General features: G+C 41.0%; 2 protein-coding genes across 2 annotated transcripts; both read left to right on the forward strand.

The window, feature by feature from the left end:
* The first annotated feature begins 1,617 nt into the window (after nt 1-1,617).
* Nucleotides 1,618-11,651, forward strand: LOC140258781 (putative short-chain dehydrogenase/reductase family 42E member 2). Its single transcript, XM_072349437.1, has 11 exons — nt 1,618-1,845; nt 3,973-4,068; nt 4,443-4,503; nt 6,055-6,173; nt 7,422-7,497; nt 8,600-8,682; nt 9,241-9,378; nt 9,692-9,757; nt 10,454-10,517; nt 10,846-10,919; nt 11,448-11,651. The coding sequence occupies exons 1-11, from the start codon at nt 1,618-1,620 to the stop codon at nt 11,649-11,651; spliced, it is 1,209 nt and encodes a 402-aa protein (XP_072205538.1).
* Nucleotides 11,652-13,995: 2,344 nt separating this feature from the next.
* On the forward strand, nt 13,996-24,008 carry LOC140258786 (putative short-chain dehydrogenase/reductase family 42E member 2). The gene is made up of 12 exons (XM_072349446.1): nt 13,996-14,117; nt 15,206-15,593; nt 16,097-16,192; nt 17,032-17,089; nt 17,747-17,865; nt 18,348-18,423; nt 20,470-20,552; nt 20,934-21,071; nt 21,927-21,992; nt 22,615-22,678; nt 22,787-22,860; nt 23,221-24,008. Exons 2-12 carry the CDS (start codon nt 15,252-15,254, stop codon nt 23,467-23,469), a joined length of 1,365 nt encoding a protein of 454 aa, XP_072205547.1. The 5' UTR covers nt 13,996-14,117; nt 15,206-15,251; the 3' UTR covers nt 23,470-24,008.
* The last annotated feature ends 174 nt before the right edge of the window (nt 24,009-24,182 follow it).

Consider the following 24,182-nt stretch of genomic DNA (forward strand, 5'->3'; position numbering starts at 1 on the left):
CTTGCTGTCTTTACAGTGTACAGAAAAGTACATCTTTCAATGGACTGCGAAGTGAAGTAATTGTATATGGCTTAAAGCTACTGCAAAGCATGATTTAGAGATGTAAATTTTATTTTCCTTAACACAGGAAGCATATCTGTTTTACTTTAATAGTTCTTATTTAAATTGTGAGTTATTTTTCAAGTATCAGGATATTTCTCAAAATAAGGAGCTCAATTTTCCTGTTCATTTCAGTGAATTTAGTGAGCTGGTATTGGTGATGAAACAATACAGCAGTGTGGAGAATGCTACAAATTATTTCCCTGTGTCTGAAATCAGAAAAGCAGAGCAGGAAAAAAAAAAAAAAAAAAGAAAAGAAATAGAAAATTTAAAAAATGTAAAGAGGTGATGACAAAATAGGCTGTAACTGCAGGGTTGCAGACTGTGGGATGCACTTCCTGTGGTTTTTCTAGTATTTCTTTGTCACTCTGGAAGTGATGCAGCTGTCAGTAACCAGACATGGCCAGTTCTGTATAATCTGTGCTGAACTCTGATGTAAATGGCTCAAAGTAAAACCTATGCCCAACTGCTGTAATGTTTCTACGCATACTCTTGAGGAGTGTGTGGGGATGTTGCTTTCTGGACCCATTGCTGACTAGGGGAGAGCCGTAGTGATTTGCATGAACTGGGTCCATATTTTTAATCTAAAGTGGCAGGAACACAGCTTGCCTTCCACTTAACTGGTACTTAATTTGAATGTTTTTAGGTGCATGTACTCTGGATTTCTATCTGGGGACATGAAAACTTAGATCCAATTATGTTAATGCAAGGCCATGCAAGGAATCAAGACAATAGGGCTATTCTGATGCAGGAAAATTAACTTGTTAATTAACTCATTAAAATTAATTTCTTGTGCGTATACCATGATTCAGAATATTGGTAATTTTTATTGCTGAATATGAGCGCATATCTAAAGAGAAGCGATTCATGTAGAATAAACTCGCTTTTCATCCAGAAGAAAGTGTGCAGACTGATAACAATGGGATTGTACATCGTGGAATGACCATAAAATCATAGAATCATTATGGTTGGGAAAGATCATCTGGTCCAACCATCCACCACCACCAGTATTGTCCACCAAACCATATCTCTGAATACTACATCTGCCCTTTCCTTAAACACCTTTGGGGACGATGACTCCACTGATTTCCTGAGCAACCTGTTGCAATGCCTAACTTAGAAGAAATTCTTCCTAATATCCAACCTGAAACTCTATGATACACGAATCAGTCTTCCAAAGTACATAAAACAGCTGTATATGAATGACCTGATGGAAAGAAATCTCAACAGAAGTTGGTAAGAAGTTGGTACCTCTAAAATCCTATAATTTCTAATAGATAAGAGGAAAAGACTTCATTGGAATGTAAAAGTATCCAGATGCATTACAAATTTTACATAGAAATACTGTCACCAAAATTATGCATATACATAACTTAAGCACATTAAGATAATAAAATAGATATACATAAAAATAGTATAGTTACAAAAAGATCATTGTCACATGAAATCTACTGAAATTCTCTAAACTCCAGAGTACCATGCAAGAATTTTCAAGAGACTTTTTATCTTGCAGCCGTGATGCAAGAAGGATCTACAGAGGAGCTTCACGGGGACCTCCTATGTGAGAGCAAACTAACTGAGCACGCTGGACCACTGGTTAAAAGCAGAAGGACGGTGGTGACAGGAGGTGGAGGCTACCTGGGATACAATCTGGGATGTGCTCTTGTCAAGGCAGGAGTTGCTGTTGTTCTATTTGATGTACGAAAACCTAAATGGGAAATTCCAAATGGCGCAGACTTTTTCAAGGTATGTTGAAATTGTGTATTTAACAGCAGTGAAATAAAGTCATACTACTTCTGTGCACATCAGCAAGTTTTCCTCTTAGGAATTTTTTATAAAAGTTTTTCTGTAAATGGTTTTAAAGACAGTAAGAATGTCTTTGCATGCATAAGTAACTGATTAAAAGACAGCAAGCAGCAGGAGTCCAAGTGGTCAGTTCTCTCAGTGTCACCAGTGAAGTACTGAAGAGTTGTGTTTTGATATGTGCCATTCATACTTAACCTAGATGAAGGAGGGAGCAAGGAAGTGGTAAAGTTTATTTCTCAAGCTAGTTATTTGGAGTAGAAATGTGAGAGCAGGACAGGGAAATAATGATCACATATGTAGCATAACTTCAATACAAAGAATAATTAAAGAAACCAGGGCTTTCCAGACTGGGAAAGAGATGACTTCAGAGTGGAAGATCTTCAGAATGTGAGAGGCATGGAAAGGCATAGACACTGACTGTTCACAGTTCTTTCCAGTTCAAGAAAGAAGAGTCATTAAATAAAGTGAGCAGTCAGGTTAGTATAAACAAATAGTTTGTTTTCTCCTGCAGTGGGAAAAAAAAAATGCATATGTTAAACGCATATATTTATATGAAATCTATTCAGTTTGCCAAACAGGTAAGTTAAATTAAACTCAGGAAATCTTCTGAATAAAAATACATGGTGGTGGAATAGTGTTCTGGAGTATCACATTAGTGATCAGACAAGTGTCACGTAGGTTTGCCCTATACCTGCTCTTCCTAGAGTAACCATTTATGAGCCCTGATTATTTTTGATTCATAACAATTCAATGCATTTATTTATTTTGTCTTCAAAAGAGAGAGAGCAAGAAAGACCTAAAATATGTGATGGTCCACAACTACCTATGGAGAACAGCAAACCCCAGTACTTCCTGCTGTGAGGGGATGCTTACTCTTCACAGTTGCTTCACCCACTCAGATTTGGGAATCTGAATGTGCAGGCACGCACTAGAGCTTCATGCATGACTCCTTTCATCTTACGCAAGTCCTAGCTAGACAGGGTATCATCTAGCTGATCTGGACTGAGGGTTTAGCATCAGGTCTCTTAACACCATCACTAAAATTAGAATGTCGATGACAAAGCTGAAAGCAATCACAACATTCCTGTCTCAGTTCTGTTTCAGGGGCTATCAAGGTAGTGATGCAATTCTTCTAGCCATGTCAGCATGTGGGAAAGTGGCGAGGATGGCAGAGACATATGATGCTGCTCTGCGTGGTTGTGTAGTGGACAGAACAATGGGCCAGACAGACCCAGAATGGCTGTTCTTATGCTCAGTTTAATAAACAGCTTTTAAAAAACATGGAGCGGTGATGGATTATTGTCAACAATTTGAAAACCATAGGCTTGATTTGTTGATAATGTACATCTCCATAACTTGTTTGAAGTTGGTGCATTGATGCCAGTTTGCATCTTTTTGAAGAGGCTCAGGGGATCTGTCTGAAGCAATTTTCTGAGAAAAGTTTTAAAGAATTTAATTTAAAAAATAATTTTTCCCAAAGTATAGGTGAATTATGTACAAAATGGAACAGCAAGGTAAATAATGTATTAAGGCACAGAACTCTAAGGCAACTTGATCAACCTTGAACAAAACTGTAATTAAATTTGTGTTTCTGAGTACTTAAAATAAAGCTTAGATAGGCAAAGTGACTTTCATCCAGATGGCAAAAGCCAGATCTTAAGGTGTGATTGCTATCAGAAAATAAGTTCTCAAGTCTGGTGATTCCTGGGCAAACAGCTGAATTCTCCTTGCTGTGTTTTAGCATCATTTGGGCTTGATTCTCCTGCCCTCAAGCATATGCTGCTCCCATTCAAGTCAAACAAGTTTTGCCACCCTGCAGGACTAAGTGTGAAAATATGTGTTGTAATTGGGGCTATCAAGAGTCATGATTGTTTTGCAATACAATATTAAGAAAAGTCTTAGTCATATATTTTTCTCCATGTTTGTGATACTTAATGTTAGTTGATGACTGTGAAAATAGACCGGAATGACTTTAAATTTTTGTTGGTAGCCATATTGGATATCGATGTTATGAAGAATGCAATGAGCTCTATCAGTCAAAATCCATTTTTTTGTTTCATTTTACAGGGTGATGTGAGGGATTTTGAAGCAGTGCTCAAAGCATGTGAAGGGGCTGACTGTGTTTTTCATGTTGCTGCTTGTGGAATGTCAGGATTAGAACAAGCAAGTACAATTTTCCTAACATTTTCTCTCATTATTCTTGTAAAAGAAGAGATCTGTCTGCATACAGAAGGCAGAGAATATGGTTAAGTGGTATTTAGGTGAGAGAAGTTGATTATGAAGGTCAGGTGATCCATGCAGGGAACAACAGAGGCATTCCTTAAGGTAGTAAATGTCAAAGCATGAAAGTAATGTGCTTTCAAAGAAAAGCAAGGCAATTGAAAATGAGAACTGCTGGAAATATCTGTATGTCAGAAGGCCATTGTAGGTGTACAAAGAGCAAAGGCCATAGGTTTTCTAGATCTATCAATTGCAATGATTTTATTGTTAATGTGACTTGATAAATTAATCAGATTTTATGCAAAAATTTTTTATAGCTTCAAAAGAAAGAGCAGATTGAATCCATAAATGTTGGTGGCACTGAAGTCGTAATTGATGGTATGTACCTAGACTTACTGTCTTTGTATCTGACCCACACCAAGTGAATTTAAAATGCTTCTAATTGGATATTTTCTGTGTTGATATGGCATTTAAAAGAGGCTCTCCCTCTCTTAATCTCAGAGTATGATATAAAGCTAGGTGTGCAGAACAGGGCCCTAATATAAGATAATCTACAACAGACTTAAAATATTTCATCCTTCTAATGCAGAAAATTAACTTTTTAGATGGAATGAAACAGATTCCATTACAACAGGTGGGAGATTTGCCACTGGATTGGACTGAGGAAAGTTTTCAACCTGGACTTCACTCCATGGCAGACCAACTTAAACTCTCCACCATGTAATGGCTTATCTTTTTCCTTCACTATGTGATGAAGAATTTTATATATATATATATATATATACTCTCCATAGGAATATCATGAGAGAGATTAAACTTTGTTGTATCATAAACATTTAGGTGTCATAAATGTCCTAAGTGTACTTAGCTATTATGTTACCACTTTACTATATCAATCCTTGTTGACCCTATCTAATCTGACCCTTTTCTATTATATACTGACTTTTAACTGATATCTGCTAACGAATATCAGATTTCTTCCTGTATACTCAACTTCAGGAAAGAACATTTTGAAGTATATCATAAATTCCAAAGCTGCCTTCTCTTTGCTTTTCCATCAAAACCCAAACAACAACTACAACCATCAAAAAGCAAAATGGCAAAAAATCATTATAATATAGACCCATTTCCATTCTTCCTGGGGATTACTGTGGGTTATTACTGGAAAAAAAACAAACACCCAAAACAACAGGATAATTACAGTGAAGTGGCAGACAAGTAAAGGTCTAAATGAGCTGGAGGGAAAAGGTTGCAACATCTTACCTTCTTACCCCAACATCTGAACCCACAGAAATGTGTCCTGTCATATTCCTGTAGGCTCCAAAGAAGGCAAGAATCTGGGAGGAGTAAGAACCTTGTGGCTCCCTGTTAGTCTACATTTTAATAACACATTACTGTATTTTCTTCCAAACATTTACATCAAATAATTACTTTTATTATTTTCAGTATGAGCCAGAGAGCCAACTGGACTGACTGCTGTGTAGATTCTGAAAATTGTAACTTTGTTAATATTAATTCACTTAAACTTTAGAAGCATTGCTAAATCAAAAGGAAATGTGTGTTGCTGAAGTTTGCAATGACATATGCAGCAGAATTTAGACGTCTTACTCTCAGCTGGAATCCTTAAATAAGACTTTGTTTTGGAAGCGGTACCAATTTCATTTGTATTTAGTGTACAACTGGTTATATATTGACAGTGTATGTTTCTTGCTAACATTTGTTGGCTATTTGTCACTTATGGACAGACTGACACAGAGTTTTGTCGTACACACTGGAGAAAAAATTCCACCTGAATGAGAGATACCACTGTGTTAAAAAATTACTTTTTTCTGTAAGTGTAATTCTTGTTTTCAAAAAGTTTTCCAGCTCATTTGTTGTTTCTCACGCTTTATTTTTGTTATAAACAATGTATTTTTTATAACATTATAGTCTGCAAACAAAGAAATATCCCTAGGCTGATATATACCAGTACAGTGAACGTAGTATTTGGAGGGAATCCTATTGAAGAAGGAGATGAAGAAACTGTGCCGTATTTTCCACTGGAAAAGGTACTTTGTTCACATAATTGTATGACATTTGCTGTGCTCTGTAGATTATGTGAAGGTTGATCTAGAAGCATTGAATTAGATTAAGTTCCATGGAACTGTTTTTCATTAATAAAAATTGACCCATGCCTATGAAGAGATACTCAAATCATCATTACTTTTATAAACAGCCAGATTGAGGGTGTTAAAATACCCAATATGATTAAAGAAGATGGAATCTGACATTTCCTAGGAAGATTTTTATAAGAAGTGCTTTTGGGGTACCAGCTGCTCTCTAAATAGTGAATATCGTGGCCACTATGAGCCTTTGCACTGAAGAATATTGTTAAATATCAAATTCCCCATCTTGATGCACACTCGTTATTGCCTCTTTGAGATTTCCAAACCTTGCTTTCTTGATGCTTTCTTACATCACCTCATGGTTGCTCTGAAATAGTTGCCTTCTTTGCTACAACCTCTGAGGAATGTTTTCCAGCTGAAATCTGGAGCTCATTGCATTCTGGCCACTGTTATGCTTGTCATTTGTTCTTTCCTGCTCCCAGCACCCAGCCTGCAGCTAAAAGCTGTAATTTTAGACTGTGCATCCTGTGTTCCAAGAATCCTAAACAGCGCTGACTACTACTCTGTTGAAGCCTCCTGAAATAGTCAGTTGGAAATGTCAGTGCAAAGCCTGCACAGCACCTCAGACTTCTAATAAAGCATTTAAGGCATTTGCAATTAGTTGCATATTTCTGAGCCTTAATCATATGTTTTCTTTGATGATGACTTTGAAATAGCAAGCAGAAGAGGTAGATAGTGCAGGAAGGAAGGTGTGCAACTGTAGTGTAACTCTTAGCTATAATTTTCAGTATAAATTATAGCAATACAAAATCCAAGAGATGTATAAGACAACTTGTGTGGAAAAGTAACCACCAAACCAGCATGGGCTGCATCCAGAGTCCCAATTAATACACTTGGATGCACTTTACTAAATTAATAGCAAAAGACAAAATTGGGAGATAAGTGTTTATAGTTATATAAAATATATTTATTTAGAAATATATAAATAGTTTCAATAGGAAATGGAAACATTTTTGGAATATCTAGTATTTTTATTTCATATTTAACTTAATTATTTAAAGCTTTAGTTATATTAAAAGCAAAAACCTACAGACTGGCTAGATTTAGATGTTATCAGATATAAATATTGTCTGCCTTCACAGATACAATAATGTGATTAAAATGTTGATCATATTCTGCCTTTCTTTATAGCATTTTAATCATTACTCTAGAACGAAGGCAATTGCAGACCAAATGGTTCTTGCTGCTAATGGGACTTTGCTAAAAGGTATATCTAAAACATCTGGGTTTTTCCTACCATTAGTGGTGCTGTTCCTTTACCTGTTTACTGGCTTATCAATAAATAGTATACGTAGAATGAACTGAAATAAACCTGCCATCAGAGGATGACTAACTTTTGTATGTTCTACCAAGACAGTCAGGAAATTGTATACAAACAACAGATAGGAAAATCCAGCCTATGTTGCCTTGATTCTTCAAATAATATTAAAACATTGTAATAAAATGCTTTTATTGCCCGTTCTTTCTGTCACTTTGAACATCTCCGCACTGTCTGATAAATCATTCTCATAATCCCCAAGAGCTTGCTGTCGTCTTGCAAAAATAATTGCTGCTTCTTAAACAGATTGGCAATATCAGGGTCACATTGACTTCTAACATTCCACACACATGAAAAACTGACAGAAAATCTGTGTGTATACGGCAAGAGAGAAACTTACCCCTGCTTTTATGTTCATGCTGATCTACTCTTGCCAATTTCTTTAAACCTGCATTTAATAAATAAACATTAGATGTGGATGCAGTCTTAGAGTCTTTATCTACTGAGCAAATGCCTACCACCTGTTAAACCTTCCCACATAAAAGGTGGAATTGTGCCTGTTTCCCAACTACGTACTGATTCACGTGTAGAGCTTAAAGTATTAATTTTAGTTCAGAGTATCCTAACTAATTTGAAAGCCTCTGTTTAAGAGACCTCTTCCATTCCTTTGCGATGCCATTGAGCCTCAAGCAAGCAAAGTGTCTGAATATAGTGAATGGGATGTTTTTCTTCCTGCATTACGTGTGTCTGCAGTTATGGCATTTTAGAAACTTTTATCTGTAACAACAAAAAAGGAAAATTCATTCTAGCTGGAGACATAGCCATAGGGAAGTTCTGTGATGGGAGGGGTGTGTACCAGGCTGCTAAGGTAGGATGTTCCACTGCTATGGAATTCAGTTTTATACAGAGCTGAAAACAACCAGGAAGCAGAATCACGTAGAATGGTTAGACTGATCCTTTACTTTCAGAATGTATAATTCAAATACATGTGGTTTGCCTGTCATATGCTGATGTCCAAACTATCCGATAATCATATTTTGTTCTTTCCAAGGAGGTGCCCAGCTCCGTACTTGTGTGCTCCGTCCGCCAGGCATTTATGGGCCCGGAGAGCAGCGCCACCTGCCGCGGGTAGCTGTATGTGTCGCGTGGGCAGCCCTGCACGGCTCCGCAGGGAGCTGTAAGGGCTGAACGTTAGGGGGAAGGAAACGCCTTGACTGCGGGTCTCCCCCGTAAAAACCGTGGGGAAAGCTTGGTGACAATTCGCACGATGCATGATAACAAACAGCATGATATGAGCACTGGGAAATGGCACGGATCAAGCTGTATTTGTAGCTGGAAAAAAAAAAATAATGCACAGCAGAAACACTGTGGTAGAAGAGCTAGGTTTGCGTTCCTGATCATTTGATGAAAAAAGTGTATTTTTTAAAATACACTTTTCAGTTTCAGAAGAATACATTTGCATCCAAACACCATTATGCCACCCTATTTCACTGCTGCATATTGGGGCAGCAACCCTGAATCCACAAAACCCTACTTGTGGGCTTTTTTCCTTGTGGTGCAATCCTCGTACTGTAATTGCGCACACATACAGCAAGTTCTAAGCATTCAGGCTGAGGCAAAATGAAAATAATTACAGTGTGCAATAAACACTCTTCATGTAGTTATTTCTTCCTTTATTTTTTTTCCCTATAGCTAAATATCCAGCGGAGACTATTTAACTTCAAGTTTGGGAATCACAAAGTTCTGATGAACTGGGTTCACATAGGAAACCTGGTACAAGCTCACTTACTCGCTGCTGAGGCTCTCACCTCTGAGAAGGGTTATGTAGCTGTAAGTAAATGATATAAGCATCCCATCCCAGTAGCCTTAGCTCCCAAGTAAGTTTCACTTTTGATGCTTTGAGATCAAAGGATCTCCAAGCGTTGTGTGCTAAGTTCTCAGAACTCTCGTGTGGATCCACAAACCCACGGGCAGTGCAAATGCAAGTACAGTGAAGTCCAATTAAGGTAATTTGTTGAGCTGATGTGTGTCAGTTCATTGTATGTTTGCTGGTACGCTGTTCACCAAGTTAGCAAAGATAGGTGGGTATGTGAGGGAAAGCAAATTGTGTTTTTGTAACTGTTTTTCTCTGCTTCTTTAACAGAGTGGACAGGCATATTACATACATGATGGCGAAGACGTCGTATTTTCTGAATGGATAGTCCCATTAGTATGTATTACATACACATGTGCTCCAATGGGATGTGTGGGTCCTAATCATGTGATTAACTAAAAGATCGTACTTCTCAGTAAAGTTCAATGCACTTTGATTATTAAATTATTAAGATAAAACTTAAGTCTGTCATTTTCTCATAGCATATCTCAAAGTTGCACTGGCTTTAGAGGAGGTTTTGAATATGCATTGCTGTGGAGTTTGGCTCTTACTGTTTTATGAGAATTTAGCTACGTGCATGAAAACTATTAGTACCCAGGAGGCCTCTTAGAGCTGTTAGCTAATTCTCTGTTGTCAGCTGCAGCACAAAAAGGAAAGTTATTTAGAGTCCTATCATAAGAGTTAAAAAGAGGCAACATTATAACCAGAAGGCTGGGATGTTAGGAATATGCTAAAGTTTTGATCTCTCAATGCCTACACAGAAAAGACTGTCAGGGAAATGACTTTGGCTGAACTATGGGCCTCTTGTCTAAATACCACTTCTGGCTTGGTCACTTGCCATCCAGTTTAATTTGTAGAGTATAAGATGGACATTAAAGAGGGAGCAGTACTATGTTTTCATGTACTGATAGGAAGATCAACTGGAAAAAGTTTAGATATATTTTTTCAATATTCATTTTTCCATTTTCGTGCTTCGTTGCCATCCTGAGTTAATACAAACTCTGTTATTCTTTCCTTTTATGTCCCTTCTAGTTTGAAAAATTAGGATACAGTAAACCCTGGATACATATTCCTGCTCTCCTGGTTCATATAGCAGGTAAATATAATAAACTACAAGTTTGATTATTGTGCTGTTATTTTAATTTGTTTTGTTAATGTCTGTAAAGCTACATAATGTTTTTGTAAAATTCAGGGACTGAGCCATAGGAATTATCTAATTTTAATTAATTTAATCACTTATGTCATTTGATATTGATCATACCCAGAAATGGTTTAATGGCTGTTAATTAACTGAATTAATCTCATACTTAATACATTAAACACTGCCTTCCAGTATCTTACTGGAATCTTCCATTGTCAGTAGGAATTGTAGTATGTGCAGTGTCAATGTTATCTGTCTTATTAAGTAACTTTCTGTCTCACAGCCGCTGTGATGGAATATCTGCATCTGGCATTAAAGCCATTTTTTAGCTTCACACCTTTCTTGACAAGGAATGAGGTAAGTCTATGACATGAGAGAATATTTGTGTATTTCTGATCAGAATTCTCATGAAACGTGTGACATGCCCTCTGGATACTGATGGTGTTGGAGCTCTGGGTGCTCTAGATGTGCATTTCTGCAAAACTGGAAAGCCACACCACCACAATGCATACATACATACCATCCCATTATACATTTGTCGGTACACATGAGTCAGTTTGGGGAAAGCAGGCGGATTTGTTGTGTGGGATTTCCTTAGTTCTTACTTGGAGAGCTTAACAGTCACAAGTGAGAAATGAGTGTCGTGAGCTCCATTTCCACTCAGTCCACCAAAGATGTTGCTGCACAGCTTTGATTCTTTGTCAGCTATATGAACTCATTCTCTTAGCTCTGGACAGAATCAGAATCTGAAATATGTGTGGTTTTGAGCATCTATCTTTATTTATGTTTTTAATTCCACTGTAACATCACTGTTGACGTACATCTGTCAGTGTACTATGAAACCAGATGTTGAAGTCACTTCCGTAACTGTCCTTTTGGGTTTAGGTCTGGAACGTTACTGTAACTCACACTTTCCGAATAGACAAGGCACGAAACCAGCTTGGTTACAAACCAAAGAAATTCTCATTTGCAGATTCTGTGGATCATTATCTTCAAACAAGACCTGTTTGCCAGGAAGGTCTCACATTCCTTAAAGCGCTCTTTGTTTTTGGTCTTTTGTTAAGTTTGATCATTCTTTCCTTCTTCTAACATCAAAGAGCTGTCCACCTCTTTCCGAAAGACTAGCTTTGTTTCTGGGGATGAACGATCTGCTCATTCTACATCCCTCAGTCACTGTGAAGTTCATTGTTCTTATTCAGTATTCTGATCATTGAGAAGACTTCTCCCTGATCTTACCTCAAATAAAAAATAAGCAAAGTAAAAACACAAAGCACATCAGGAAATGTTCCCAAAGGGCAATGCAGAGCCGTAACATTGAAGGAAATGACCACCAATGGGTGCAGGAGGAGTTTCAGTGCATCCCCACTGCTGGATAACTTCATCCTGAGAATGATTTCAATGATGATCCAGAAGGGCGAGGATTTGGAAGAGGAGGAGCCATCACAGAACCGCAGTGCTGCAACGAGACCTGTGGCTCCAACGAAGAGAAGGTTGTCTCAGCAATTCCTCTGATGAAGCCACTGCTGCAACTACTGCATCACAGTGCCAGGAATTATGAAGACCTGGGAGATATTACAAAAATAAGTAAATATTTATGAATGACCAGAGCTGAGAGGACAAAAGCCATATTCATGTGAAATAGTTCTGTTGCTCAAAAGCTGTGTAAAAGGTGTAATAAAATGTATATATAAAATAATTCTTAGATGCAATAATAAATCTCAACTGAACCAAATACTGGTTTTAAGTAGTCTGTAGAAAGGGAGGGGTGGCACGTAACTGGAATTTAGCAAGGAGTTACTGCTGTCTCTCCTTGTGCATGCAGCCAGGTCATGCTGTCTGTAATGTCCTTGTGCTGGGATGCTGCTCACTCAGTGAACTGCCACCATGGTGTCAGCAGGCAGACCAAGAACTCAGCCCGGAGCCTGGGTCCAACCTCTGCCTTTTCTCAAGATTTACTGAGTTGCTTCCTGGATGGTTTGTGCTATATAAGGCCCAGGTGTTCTATGTGTATACAGTGTGTATCCCGGATGAATTTTCATGAGGTTACTCTGAATTAGGAGAGCTGCCCTTGCAGGGTGAGTCACAGAGGAGAGTGATGGAAAAGCTCTGCTGCTGGTTATCTGCACTCTGTATTTATCTTGCCTTTGCATTAGCATTTTGTAGGAGCTTTAAGACCGATAAGTTCATGGAAACTCTCTCATTGTATCTTTAAATCTGCAGGGTACGCAGGAGTGCTTACAGCATCCATACCATAAACTGTTCCTAACTTGAATAATATCCAGTGGCAGCAGAACATGAGCAACCACAAGTTACCACTGCAGTGCATGTAAGCAAAGATTTGTTTTGCTTTTTTCTGAAACAAATACACAAACAAATTGTTCTCTGTGCAGTGAAGGCAGAAAGTCTGACCTCTGAGCGACTGACATTGTACAAACAGAACGGTGGCAGAGGCACTCATCAGCCCTCTAAGGATATGGAAAGGAACTCAGTATATACGAGACCTTTAATCAAACATGATAAAGTGGATAAGTCCAGTTACGTATGAAGCGATGCAACTGGCTGACAGGTACTGCATAAACCTTGCTTCCTTTGAAATGCAGAGTAAAACCCACATGTATAAAGTTACTTCACAGCGAGAGCATTTTAACTACATGCAAACATATTTAATTTGCCTTTAAACTAGTTCTTTATGAATCTTGCATATATCACTTTTATTAGACTGATGGCTCAGGACTGCATCCCAGGTGACACTGGCACTTTGCAGAACAGAGCTCAGCCAGCTGGCTGAAGCCCAGTGAGAGGAGCATCCATGGGCTCCTGGTTTTGGGTGTTCCTCAGCAAGGAGTAACCACGGAACTCGCTGGCTGTGTGGCTGCAGTGCGTGGGGAGCCCCGCTGTTCTGCTCCTGGAATGCCAAACCTCTGAGCTGTTACTCCAGGTAAGATGCTTTTTATGTCTGTACTGTAATAGTGCTGATTATTGCTAACTGGTTTCATTTATTTCCTGTTATTACAAATCCAGTGTTTGAATCTTAAGACAGCTTTTTGTATCGCTATGGAACAGCTGTCACACTTCTGTCGGTCTTTACCGAGCCTGTTTATGCTGGCTGTTAGAGTTACTGGTGCCCTACCATAACTGCAGGTGTGTCTTAAAAGGATTAAAATTTAATACGAACATTCAGCCATGGCACAGCTGTGATGGAAAAGGTAAGAGTGCTCCAAGTTCAATTTTTTTTTGCCCGGAGTGGATAACTGTACCGTCCTGCAGCTCCCGACCCCCCGACACTCTGCCCACGGGGCCAGCGCGCACTGCTGGGCAGGGCAGGGACCCCGCAGCCCGCTTCTGGGCGACTGTTCCCTCTTTGGGGTTTGCCGCTGTTCCGCAGGTGCCTCCGATGCCGTGTGCCCCTCCGAGCCATGTCCCAGCAATGACTCTCCGGACAGTGACCGAGAGATGCCGTTTTGTTCCTGAGCAGCCCGTCCCGCAGGTAGCTCGGGGCGGACGGAGCCCGGCCACCGGCAGCGCCTTCCCCCAGCGGGTCGGAGATGTGCGCAGGTGAGAGCCACCGGCAGCTGCTGCCGCGGGGTCTCGGGGATGCTGCGGGGTTCAGGGAATACTGCTGGAGGCCACGGGACGAGGGCCGCGAGCTCCCAAAGCCGCTGCGAGACGAGCGTGACCTCGGGGCGCTGCGGGACCACCGGGGCCGCCGCAGCGAGTGTGTCCGCTGGGAGCCGGGCGTTACGCGCGGGGCCGTCCCGTGCCTCGAGGGGACGTTCCGCTGCGCAGCGGCCCCAGCGGGCGCCCCAGAGGTGGCCCCGGCCGCCGGGCCATGGCCGGGCTCCGGCTCCCGGCCCCGGAGGTCGCCCGGGGGAGCAGCAGTTTCCGTGGCGGCGATGCCGCGCTCCGCTGCCGGCGTGCGAATTTGCAAGTGAGATGCAGAGAATAGCGACGGCAGCTCGGGTGGCCTTTAATCTTTTATGGAGGCGCGGGGAGGGGATGCGGTAACGCTGCCGTCAGTAACTGCGGCCTCTGACACGATGTGTCCGGGCAGCGGCAACCCTTGGCTGTTGCTTTATGAATGGAAAAGGCTCTTCTTGTTTAAAAACCAACTGTTTCCCTCCTACTTTCTGCTTAACGCACCCGCTGTCCGGGTTTTTCCTTTTCTGTCACTTTGCGTTTGTTGTGCTTTAGTTCCGTTGAGAAGTGCGGGGTCAGACAGGCTGTGCTCTGATCCACCTTGTAGGGACATCAGATAAGTACCAAGCATTTCTTTCTGTCTGAAGTGCTCGGCTCAACCGCTGCCAATAATAAAAGCACATTCAGCTGATACTTAGAATGGCGTTGAAAACATCAGTGTGCTTTGCAATGAACAGAGACAGGTAAACAAAGCACTAAATTCATTTGCACCGGGGGCAGTTTTGTTCCACTGTTCCAGTGGGCCTTGATTGCTTGGTTTTAAAGTATAGAGACTTCAATGCAATGTGTTTTCCTGACAGTTCAGGATTTAGGTATGGCCCTGTATCATGTATGACCCCTAAAGGCTATCACCGATCTTTTATAACATGAGACAAGCAAATGTAGCTTGGTCTTCTAAAGAGCAATCTTTGGACATTTGGAACCAAGTGTTTTGCTTTGTCTTTAAGGCTGCACTGAAGTAAAACCTTGCTGCTGCAAGTAGAGCCGGTTACCATGAAGCTTGCCGGAATTGTCTGCATCGGGGAACACTATGGAGCAATTTTCAACATGGAGAAGAAACTGTTGTGTGCATCTGGTCACAGAGGACATTATTTCACCGACAGAAAACTTCCAGTGAGTGAGGCAGCAAATCCCTGGCACCAGCTCCCGAGTTCTGGAGTGAGGGGGAATGCTGGAGCACTGAAGGATAAAGCCATGAGAGCAGTGGTGACGGGAGGTGGAGGCTACTTCGGATACAAGCTTGGATGTGCTCTTGCCAGCTCAGGAGCTTCAGTTGTTCTGTATGACATACACAAGCCTATCTGGGAAATTCCTAATGGAGTAGTGTGCATCCAGGTATGACAAAATACATGCTCACAACAGCCAAAGTCAGTTTATTTGCCTTTTCCGTAACATTCGCACACTCCAAATACCCAACTGCAAATAATTGGAAATTTTAAGGATATTTTTAACTGTGTGAAAATCCCACACAGTTTTTTGTCAGGTAGAATTTAATATTCACATGAGATAAGAGCAATGAAAACTGTAATGTGCAGCACGGAGCTCAGGCCCATCACTCCCCACACCTGGGCCTTAGTGTATTCAGCCATGCAATGAGGAGTGCACTTCATAATTCATAGAGGTGTTAAGAAGTTCATGAACATTTTTGAAGTTCTTTGAGTTCTACAGAAGAAATGTGTGATTATCAGCAAGAATTGAAATTGATCTAACGTTCAGTCCCAGGATGTACAGTATGTGCAACTACATGGATATGTTCCCTCTGTGCTAAACCACTATATGACAAATGCTAACCTATCATTTTGATTTCAGGTCCAAATGTCTTTTCATATGTCTTGCAGGCAGATGTCAGGGATTATAATGCCATATTTGCAGCCTGCGAAGGAGCTGACTGTGTGTTTCATGTAGCTTCATATGGAATGTCAGGAAGAGAGCAAGTGAGTCCAAATTGTTTTGTATGTTACGCTGAGGATGGGAGGCCTGATTTTGTAACATTGCATGTTAGATTTCCCCATCATCAGAGGCAATAACTGCAGCCTGGGAGGGCTGTTGGGTCAGAAATGGTACTGAAACACTGCAAGAACAAAGGGACAGGGTTCACTCTAAAACCCCTTTCCCTAAACCTTTTAAATGGAACCCCTACATGTAAGGTCACTGGGAGCAGTGAAATCTGAACTAAATTGTAAGTGATTTTATGTAACTACAATCATACTGCTTTATTTCAAGCTTTAATTGTTTGCCAGTAGTAGGTAAAAAGCTGCGAGGATGTACTTGATGTGGGGTTCTGAACCACAGTTGTTATGATTGAAGTTAAAGACACACACACTCCTTACTTTGTTTAATAAAATGAACCTCAGTAATTACCTTAGCCTTATAAAAGAAGTTATTAAAAAATGCTTGCAGGTGGGCAGTGTGTACTTGAATGGTTCTGGGTAGAGCCAGCTGGTCAGCGAGTACTGCTGAAACATGGATAATTAAACACATTGCTTACAGTTTTATAATCATTGGAAATAGGAACAAACACACGATTCTCTTTGCTTCAAGCAAGCCAACGTGTAAAAAAAATATAAGAAAAATGGAGGTATAGCTTAAAAATAATAACTTGATGTCTGAAACAGCAGTCTACATATATATATGTGTGTGTATATATATATATCTATATAATTGTTTTAAATCAAAGCACTCATTGTTTTTATCTATGGACACTTACAATGTCCACCTGTGGAATTTGAACTGTATCATTACTCAAAAGGGCACCACTTCTTTACTTTTCCAGTTGCACAGAGAAGAGATTGAAACAGTAAACATCAACGGGACAAGATACATCATTGATGGTATGTATCTAACCTTGTTGGTAGGTGCTGGTATAACATCAAATTATCCTGCCATTTAGAAAAAAACCTAGTTGGTTGTCATACACTGTTGTTTTTTTTACCAAATACGTCACAGTTTTGGCAGAAGATGAGGAAACATGCCAATGGTCTTTTCATACCTGATACTACTATGGGGTGTGATATCAGAGTCGGCACTGTTCAACTACTTCAGCTTGTTATAATCATGTTTGCCATTATAGCAGAATATGCATGTGAGACGTTAACAACTTCCTTGTGGATGTTGCAGCTGTGAGCCTCACTGCTGTGTTACAGTATGTGCAAGGTAGTGGGCAGCCCTTGGAACAGGAAGTCTTCTAGCTACCCAGCAGGCTGGTAGCAGCCATCCCAAAGGCATACTGTTAGCTTACATTATCTGCATTCGGATATGTATTGTTATAAAGCACTTGGTTCTGAACTGATGTTTTCCATTTAACTGTTCTCTTCCATATACTTTGCATCTTAAATAAGCCAATAATAAAACAGAAGGGTTTGCTCTTCCAAGATTTGACAGAAAATCGAACAAGTTTCTCTGAAGAAGCGCATCTCCCATTCATACAGGTTTTTCCTCTATTTTGTTCAAGTTTCCACTAAATGACTTGACTTTATGTATTGCTGCAGCTTGCAAAAAAAGAAACATCACTAGACTGATATACACCAGTACAGTAAATGTGGTGTTTGGAGGGCTTCCTATTGAAGATGGTGATGAAGAAACTGTGCCATATTTTCCTATAGAACAGGTATTTGGGTTGTATTATTTTGTCACTTTTTGTTTACATTCTTCTTTCCCAAAAGAGCCTGGAATGTTGAATAGTGCAATATACTGAATACTGTTTTCTCTGAGGCAGTGCCACAAGAGAACAACCTCTAGAATTCAGACCAATCATGATGTCTTAAAAACTTGGCTCCTGACTTTTCCATTACCTGAAAAAGAAATCCAGATTACCAAGCAGTGATCAATTACATTCTTGGCAGCGTTCAAAGCATACATATATTTATTACTTCTCAAATGGGCTGAAATTAATTAACTGGGTTTGCGTAAACAAAAATGCTTGCCTGCCTTAGCAATATGCATATATTTTATCCTAAACCAGTAGTGCAAAACTTGTGTATTTTGAGGTGTTTGTTGCCATCTGCTATGTGAAAAGGGAGTAGAGAAGCAATGCCTCTCTGCTCTGCCATTTCAAGAACAGATACAAACCTGTTTGCTTTTTCTCTGTAGCACGTTGATCATTATTCCAGAACCAAATCAATTGCAGAACAAATGGTACTAGCAGCTAACGGAACTCCACTAGCAGGTACTTTTCTGTTGGCATGAATTCACAGTGAGATGTGCTCCTCTTCTTCCCGTGCCTCACTAACATCCTGCATCGGTCCCTCAGTAGACAAGACTGTCCAACAGTTATGAAATGAAGTTACCTCCCTTTCTCACAAACTGAAAGATTTTCTCTTAAAAATCGCTTTTAAATGTAGTTCTCACAGCGCCAACAAAAGGTCTTGGCATGGCAGCAGTGAGTTCAGTATCTTCATTGCAAAGATTAAGACAGCAATATACTAAACAGTATTAATATATTAAACAATAATAGTGTCATTGCAATATGCAGTACAAGTAGAACACAAACGCTGATGAAATCGTTCTCCCCTTCCTTCCCTTATAGTTGCATATTAAAATCTGAATAAGGCACCTGATACTACAGCCTGGAATTATTTATTAGTGCTTCCCAGAGTTTTCCATGTTGAGGAAGGCAGTTGTACACTTGAATACTTAAGCTCACCTGTGAGATACTGTAACTGCCAGCACAGAGTAAATTAATGTAAAGTGCAACACGACGCCATGCCAACAAGTGATACAGAGCTAAATTTAGCTGCAGACAACTTAGCAAAAGGGACTTTCTGCACCTGATACTTGCAGAGAGCTATAATGAGATATCAAGTCATTGACTGGCATTTCACACCAATAGAATTATTTTTGTCCAAAATGCTTTTTTTTTTTCCTTATTTTCTCTTTTCTCAGCAGCTCACCATATCAAAGGTGCTCTGATTTTGGGAGTGTTTCTGAATGAGATTAGAAGCTCACACTAATTTGCCCATGCAAAGGATCAAAGCGATTCAGTGGGGTTTCAGCCAGCCACTGATTAAAACATCCCAATTGGATCCTGTGCTATTGGCATGAATTAGTATTTAGCAGGTTTTCAAGTAATATTAAGAACAATTATCAAGAACAGCAGATGACAAACCAGCCAGCTGGTACATGTGGGAATGACTGCATTTCTACTTGCTTTCTCCACTGCGATTATCAAGAGGTTCCACAGCAGCTCCAGTGTGAGCTGGATGTGCTACTGCTGAGAGCCTTTCAGCTCTGCCTTGCACACAGTGAGGCACTGTTTCCCTGCAATAATTTGCTATGAGATCGGTTTGGTTTCATTCCACTTTCTTACTAATGACTTGCTCACTTCAGCAAATTCACCCCCACAGCTGGCACTCTCAGTGACTGCTTTGGCACAGAGATAAAGGACTGGTTAGTCAGAAATTTGGAAGTATCTAGTAATTTCTAGGCATTTAGCTATGCCAGTGCTTTGAGAACTCTTAGAATGGTTTGGGTTGGAAGGAACCTTTAAAGACCACCGAGTCCCCCCTGTCCACATGGAATATTGCTGGCAGGACTTTTCTGATCCCTGTCTTGCTCTTCTGCATACAGAATCACAGAATCACAGAATGACCCGGGTTGGAAGGGACCTCAAGGATCATGTAGTTCCAACCCCCCTGCCTAGCAGGGCCACCAAACATACGCCTTTACTAGATCAGGTTGCCCAGAGCCCCGTCCAACCTGGTCTTGAACACCTCCAAGGACGGGGCATCCACAACCTCCCTGGGCAGCCTGTTCCAGGACCTAACCACTCTCCTAGTAAAGAACTTCCCCCTAACATCCAACCTAAATCTTCCCTCTTTTAACTTAAAACCATTTCCCCTAGTCCTGCTGTTATCAGCCCTTTCGAAGAGTTTGCTCCCCTCCTGGGAGTAAGTTCCCTTCAGGTATTGAAAGGCTGCAATGAGGTCACCCCGCAACCTTCTCTTCTCCAGGCTGAACAAACCCAACTCCCTCAGCCTGTCCTCATAGGGGAGGTGCTCCAGCCCCCTGATCATCTTCGTGGCCCTTCTGCATGTTTTGATTTACCAACAATATTCATCTGCTAGTTCAGCACCTTCTGGTCTGTGGTGTTTTTAAGCCAGTGAAGCAAATTTATTTCAGAGTAAGTTATACTACAGCACTCTTTAACTCATGCAGTGATAATATAAATCATGTGAAAGTCAGGTGGTTTGAGCCCTTTTCTCAATTCTCCCAGGAGGTGGAGTGCTCTACACGTCTGTTCTTCGCCCACCAGGAATTTATGGACCAGAAGAGCAAAGACACCTGCCAAGGCTAGCAGTATGTGCTTCCATCTTTTAATCACCACAGTTTTCTGTGATGCCAAACAACATCACTTATCTGTATTACAAATTGGCTAGCCTTCTTATCAGTTTAACAGTTCAATTGTCTGCTGTATTGTAACTTTTTTGTCAGATAATGTATGGCATCTGTAAAGAATGCATAATACATTTTAAAAGCCTCCTTTTTTTTTTATACATGTAAATCCAGCTTTATAATGTAATGCTTACTATAACTATAAAATTCAGGCCATTCTATGATATTTCAAATGTCTGCTTGCATGCAACTTAAACCAAAATACTGATGTCAGGAGATAGAGCAAAATATCTTATTTCCACTCTTATTTCTTGCTTTGATTTCGTGTTTGTTTTATGTCTATAGAAGAATATTGAGAGAGGGATACTTAGCTTCAAGTTTGGGGATCCTTCTGCTAAAATGAACTGGGTGCATGTAGAGAATCTTGTGCAAGCTCAAATTCTGGCTGCTGAAGCTCTCACTCCTGAGAAGAACTACATAGCTGTAAGTAAACAATGAAAACACCACAGTTTTCACTTGGCTGTGGATCCTGCCACTGTATCCTGCACTGCAGTAACTACTGCAGTAATACTGTGCTCCTCTAGCTTGTGTTGTCTGCATTGTTTAATTGAAAATGTGCCACGAGCAGCGTGAGCTGTGGCAGCGTTGGCCGTGCAGTGTGTTGAACTGCAATATTCAGTTCTCTGAGAATAGCTGCATCTTTGTGTTGCTGTGATATTATATCTGCCAATTCTGGAAGATGAGAAAGGAATATTTGATGTCTGAAAATCAGATTAGGAAAGGAAAAGAAGATTAAGCTGCTTTTTCTAAAACTCTAGAAAAACTTTAAGAGATAATTTGCATCTTTGTTACGCAGATGGAACTGTTTGGGTTTCTGTGGGCCTTAACTAGACTGGGGCCAGAACACGTCCTACCATCTTCTAAATGTGTGTCAGCAGCAAAAGTTACCTACAGCACTACTTACAGTGCCTTTGGTAATGTCTGTTTGGTCTGTCCAGTCTTTCTGTATAGGTGAATCAGTAAGAAATAATTCATACCAAGGTATGTCAGTCATACAAACCGCTTGTCCATTTGACAGTGAATTTCATCACATAAGAAAAACTGATGGACATACGTGCAGTTTGTTGCCTTGTGTGTACCCCCATGTATATTATACATGTCTGTATAAACTTTAAGCTATTCATAAGGATAAAGAAGTCAACATATATGTTATTATAACAGTGTTATGTTATTATATTATATTATATTATATTATATTATATTATATATATATTAGTGTTAATATATGTTATTAAGTAACAGTGTTATTTTTACTAACCTTTCTCTTTTGTTTAACAGAGTGGTCAGGTGTATTTCATTCATGATGGTGAAAAATTCAACCTTTTTGAATGGTTAGCTCCACTTGTACGTACCCTATGTGCTTTATCTCTAAATATGTTAATTATTTTACTATACACAACTCTGGCTTTGCGTGCAAATGACACGTTTGGGTTCAGTGTGCATTTAATTCTTGCTTGATTAGTGCTGTAACAAAGCCTACCTAAAATATCACTTGAAACTGTTCTCACTGAGATAAAAAGGGCCTTCTGAAGCAGTCTCCTCCTTTGGATAGCCATCATCCTCACTTTGGGGCATTCACTTGTTAACAGTGGCTATCCAAGGTGGACAAAAAGTATAAATCCAAATGATGACCAAAACTCCAGAATAACCTCAGTATCCAGTATTTTCCAAAGTTCATTTTGCTGCTAATGATGTGCTCCACACCACAAGAATGTCAGCACATCAAATTTGGTATCAGCACACCTTGATGTTTAAGTCAATTATCAGAAACCCGCTTTCTAGATTTCTACAGACTGCCACTTGAAAATCCCGGTGTGACAGGCATCCCCTCAAAATGACAAACCAAGTCGCAGCAGCAGCAATGACATTTTCTGCTTTATCCACAAATATCTCCTGGACTGAAACTTTAAAACTTGTGTCAGGTTTCTGTTTTTTTACTGTTATTTTTTTTTTCTCTCTCTTCCAGTTTGAAAGATTAGGTTGCAGTAAGCCATGGATACCGATTCCTACATCCTTAGTTTATGCGTCAGGTAAAAATACTTCATCAGTGTTTCTCTGTCCTGCCTATCAACCCTTCTTACCATTGTAATGGTACAGCAACTGGCTGTTACCTCAAGTAGAAATCTTTTGTTCTGCAGCCACAGTAATGGAGCATCTTCATCTGATACTGAAACCACTGGTTGAGCTGTCACCTCTGCTGACCAGAAATGAGGTACGGGTTTGTTTGTAAGCTCCCACAGGAAGCGCACATACCATGTGAGTTCAGCTGGGACCTAACGTTTGGAGGCCCTTCAGGCACCCCAGGGATGGCTTTTACTGCATCCTTACAGAGATAAGAGCACAGAACCCTTTGTGGATGTTTTCAGGAGCAGATTGTGCTGTGCAGCCTTTACTGCTTCTTTGGACTCTCAGCACGCTCCTTTTGGGTGAACAAAAAGACTACATGACCGTAGGATTTTCATATGTGTATTTTTAAATATAACTTTACATTTTGTCTTAGTGGGCCTACACACAGCCTTTGTTCAGCTCTGCTATGCGCTCACACTTTGTATGTTGGCTCCTTTGCTGACAGGTGCAGAACATCTCCACTACGCACACCTTCCGCATTGACAAGGCCCGCAGGCAGCTGGGCTACAGCCCCGAGAAATTCACATTCGCCGATTCTGTGGAGCATTACATCAAAACCAGAGCAGAGGCCCGGAGCGAGCACGGCTTCCCCAGAGTGATGCTTTTGTTCCTTGCGATCTTCAGCCTGATTTTTCTTTCTTTAAGATTTGATGAGCTTTCGGTTTTGCACTTTTTTAAGGAAACCCAGCACTGACTCGCACAGACACGGCTGTGCCCTCTGCAGAACTGCTCCCACGGAACATCCCCAGCTCCGCAAGGCTGAGAGGCCCCAGTGCAATACACTTAGTTTAGATTAAACACAGAACAAACCTGAACACCACCAACATTGCAAACAATTACAGCCAAAGTCCGTCACCGAGACACGTTTAAGTCACGCATCTTTCCAAAGTAACCGCCCGAGTGCACGAGGAGCTGCAAAGGGAACACGGCACAGCCCGCAGTGCGTCACCGATGGAGGAAAGCAGGAGAGGGAGCAGGGCAGCAGCTCGGGGCCGGGGGAGCTGAGGGACGTGCAGAGGAAGCACGAGGACCGCTCAGGGCTGTGACTCACACCTGAGGGCTGCACAGAGTTCGGGCGGTGTGAATTTCCTTTGTGAATTGCCTGTGTCGCTGCGTATGAAGGAAAATAAAGGGAACGTGAAGCTCCGTGAGCGCGGTGCGGTGCCTCCCTGCAGCGGGGCCCGGCGCTGCCACCGCTCCCAGGCTGCGCTGCCCCCGCCGAAACATCCCCACCGCCCGGCAACCCCGGCTCGGGACGCGGGTGGGAGCAGCCGGGAGCGCGAGTGGGCGGGAGGGAGGCGGGAGCACGCAGATGGCGGTGAGGGCGGTGAGGGCGCGGGCAGGCGCGTGTCCGCCGCACTCCGCCTCCCCGCCCGCGTTCCGAAGCCAGAGGGCGGCGGTGAGTGC

Source organism: Excalfactoria chinensis, chromosome 14 (genome assembly GCF_039878825.1).
Source record: "Excalfactoria chinensis isolate bCotChi1 chromosome 14, bCotChi1.hap2, whole genome shotgun sequence".
NCBI classification, from domain to species: Eukaryota; Metazoa; Chordata; class Aves; order Galliformes; family Phasianidae; genus Excalfactoria; species Excalfactoria chinensis.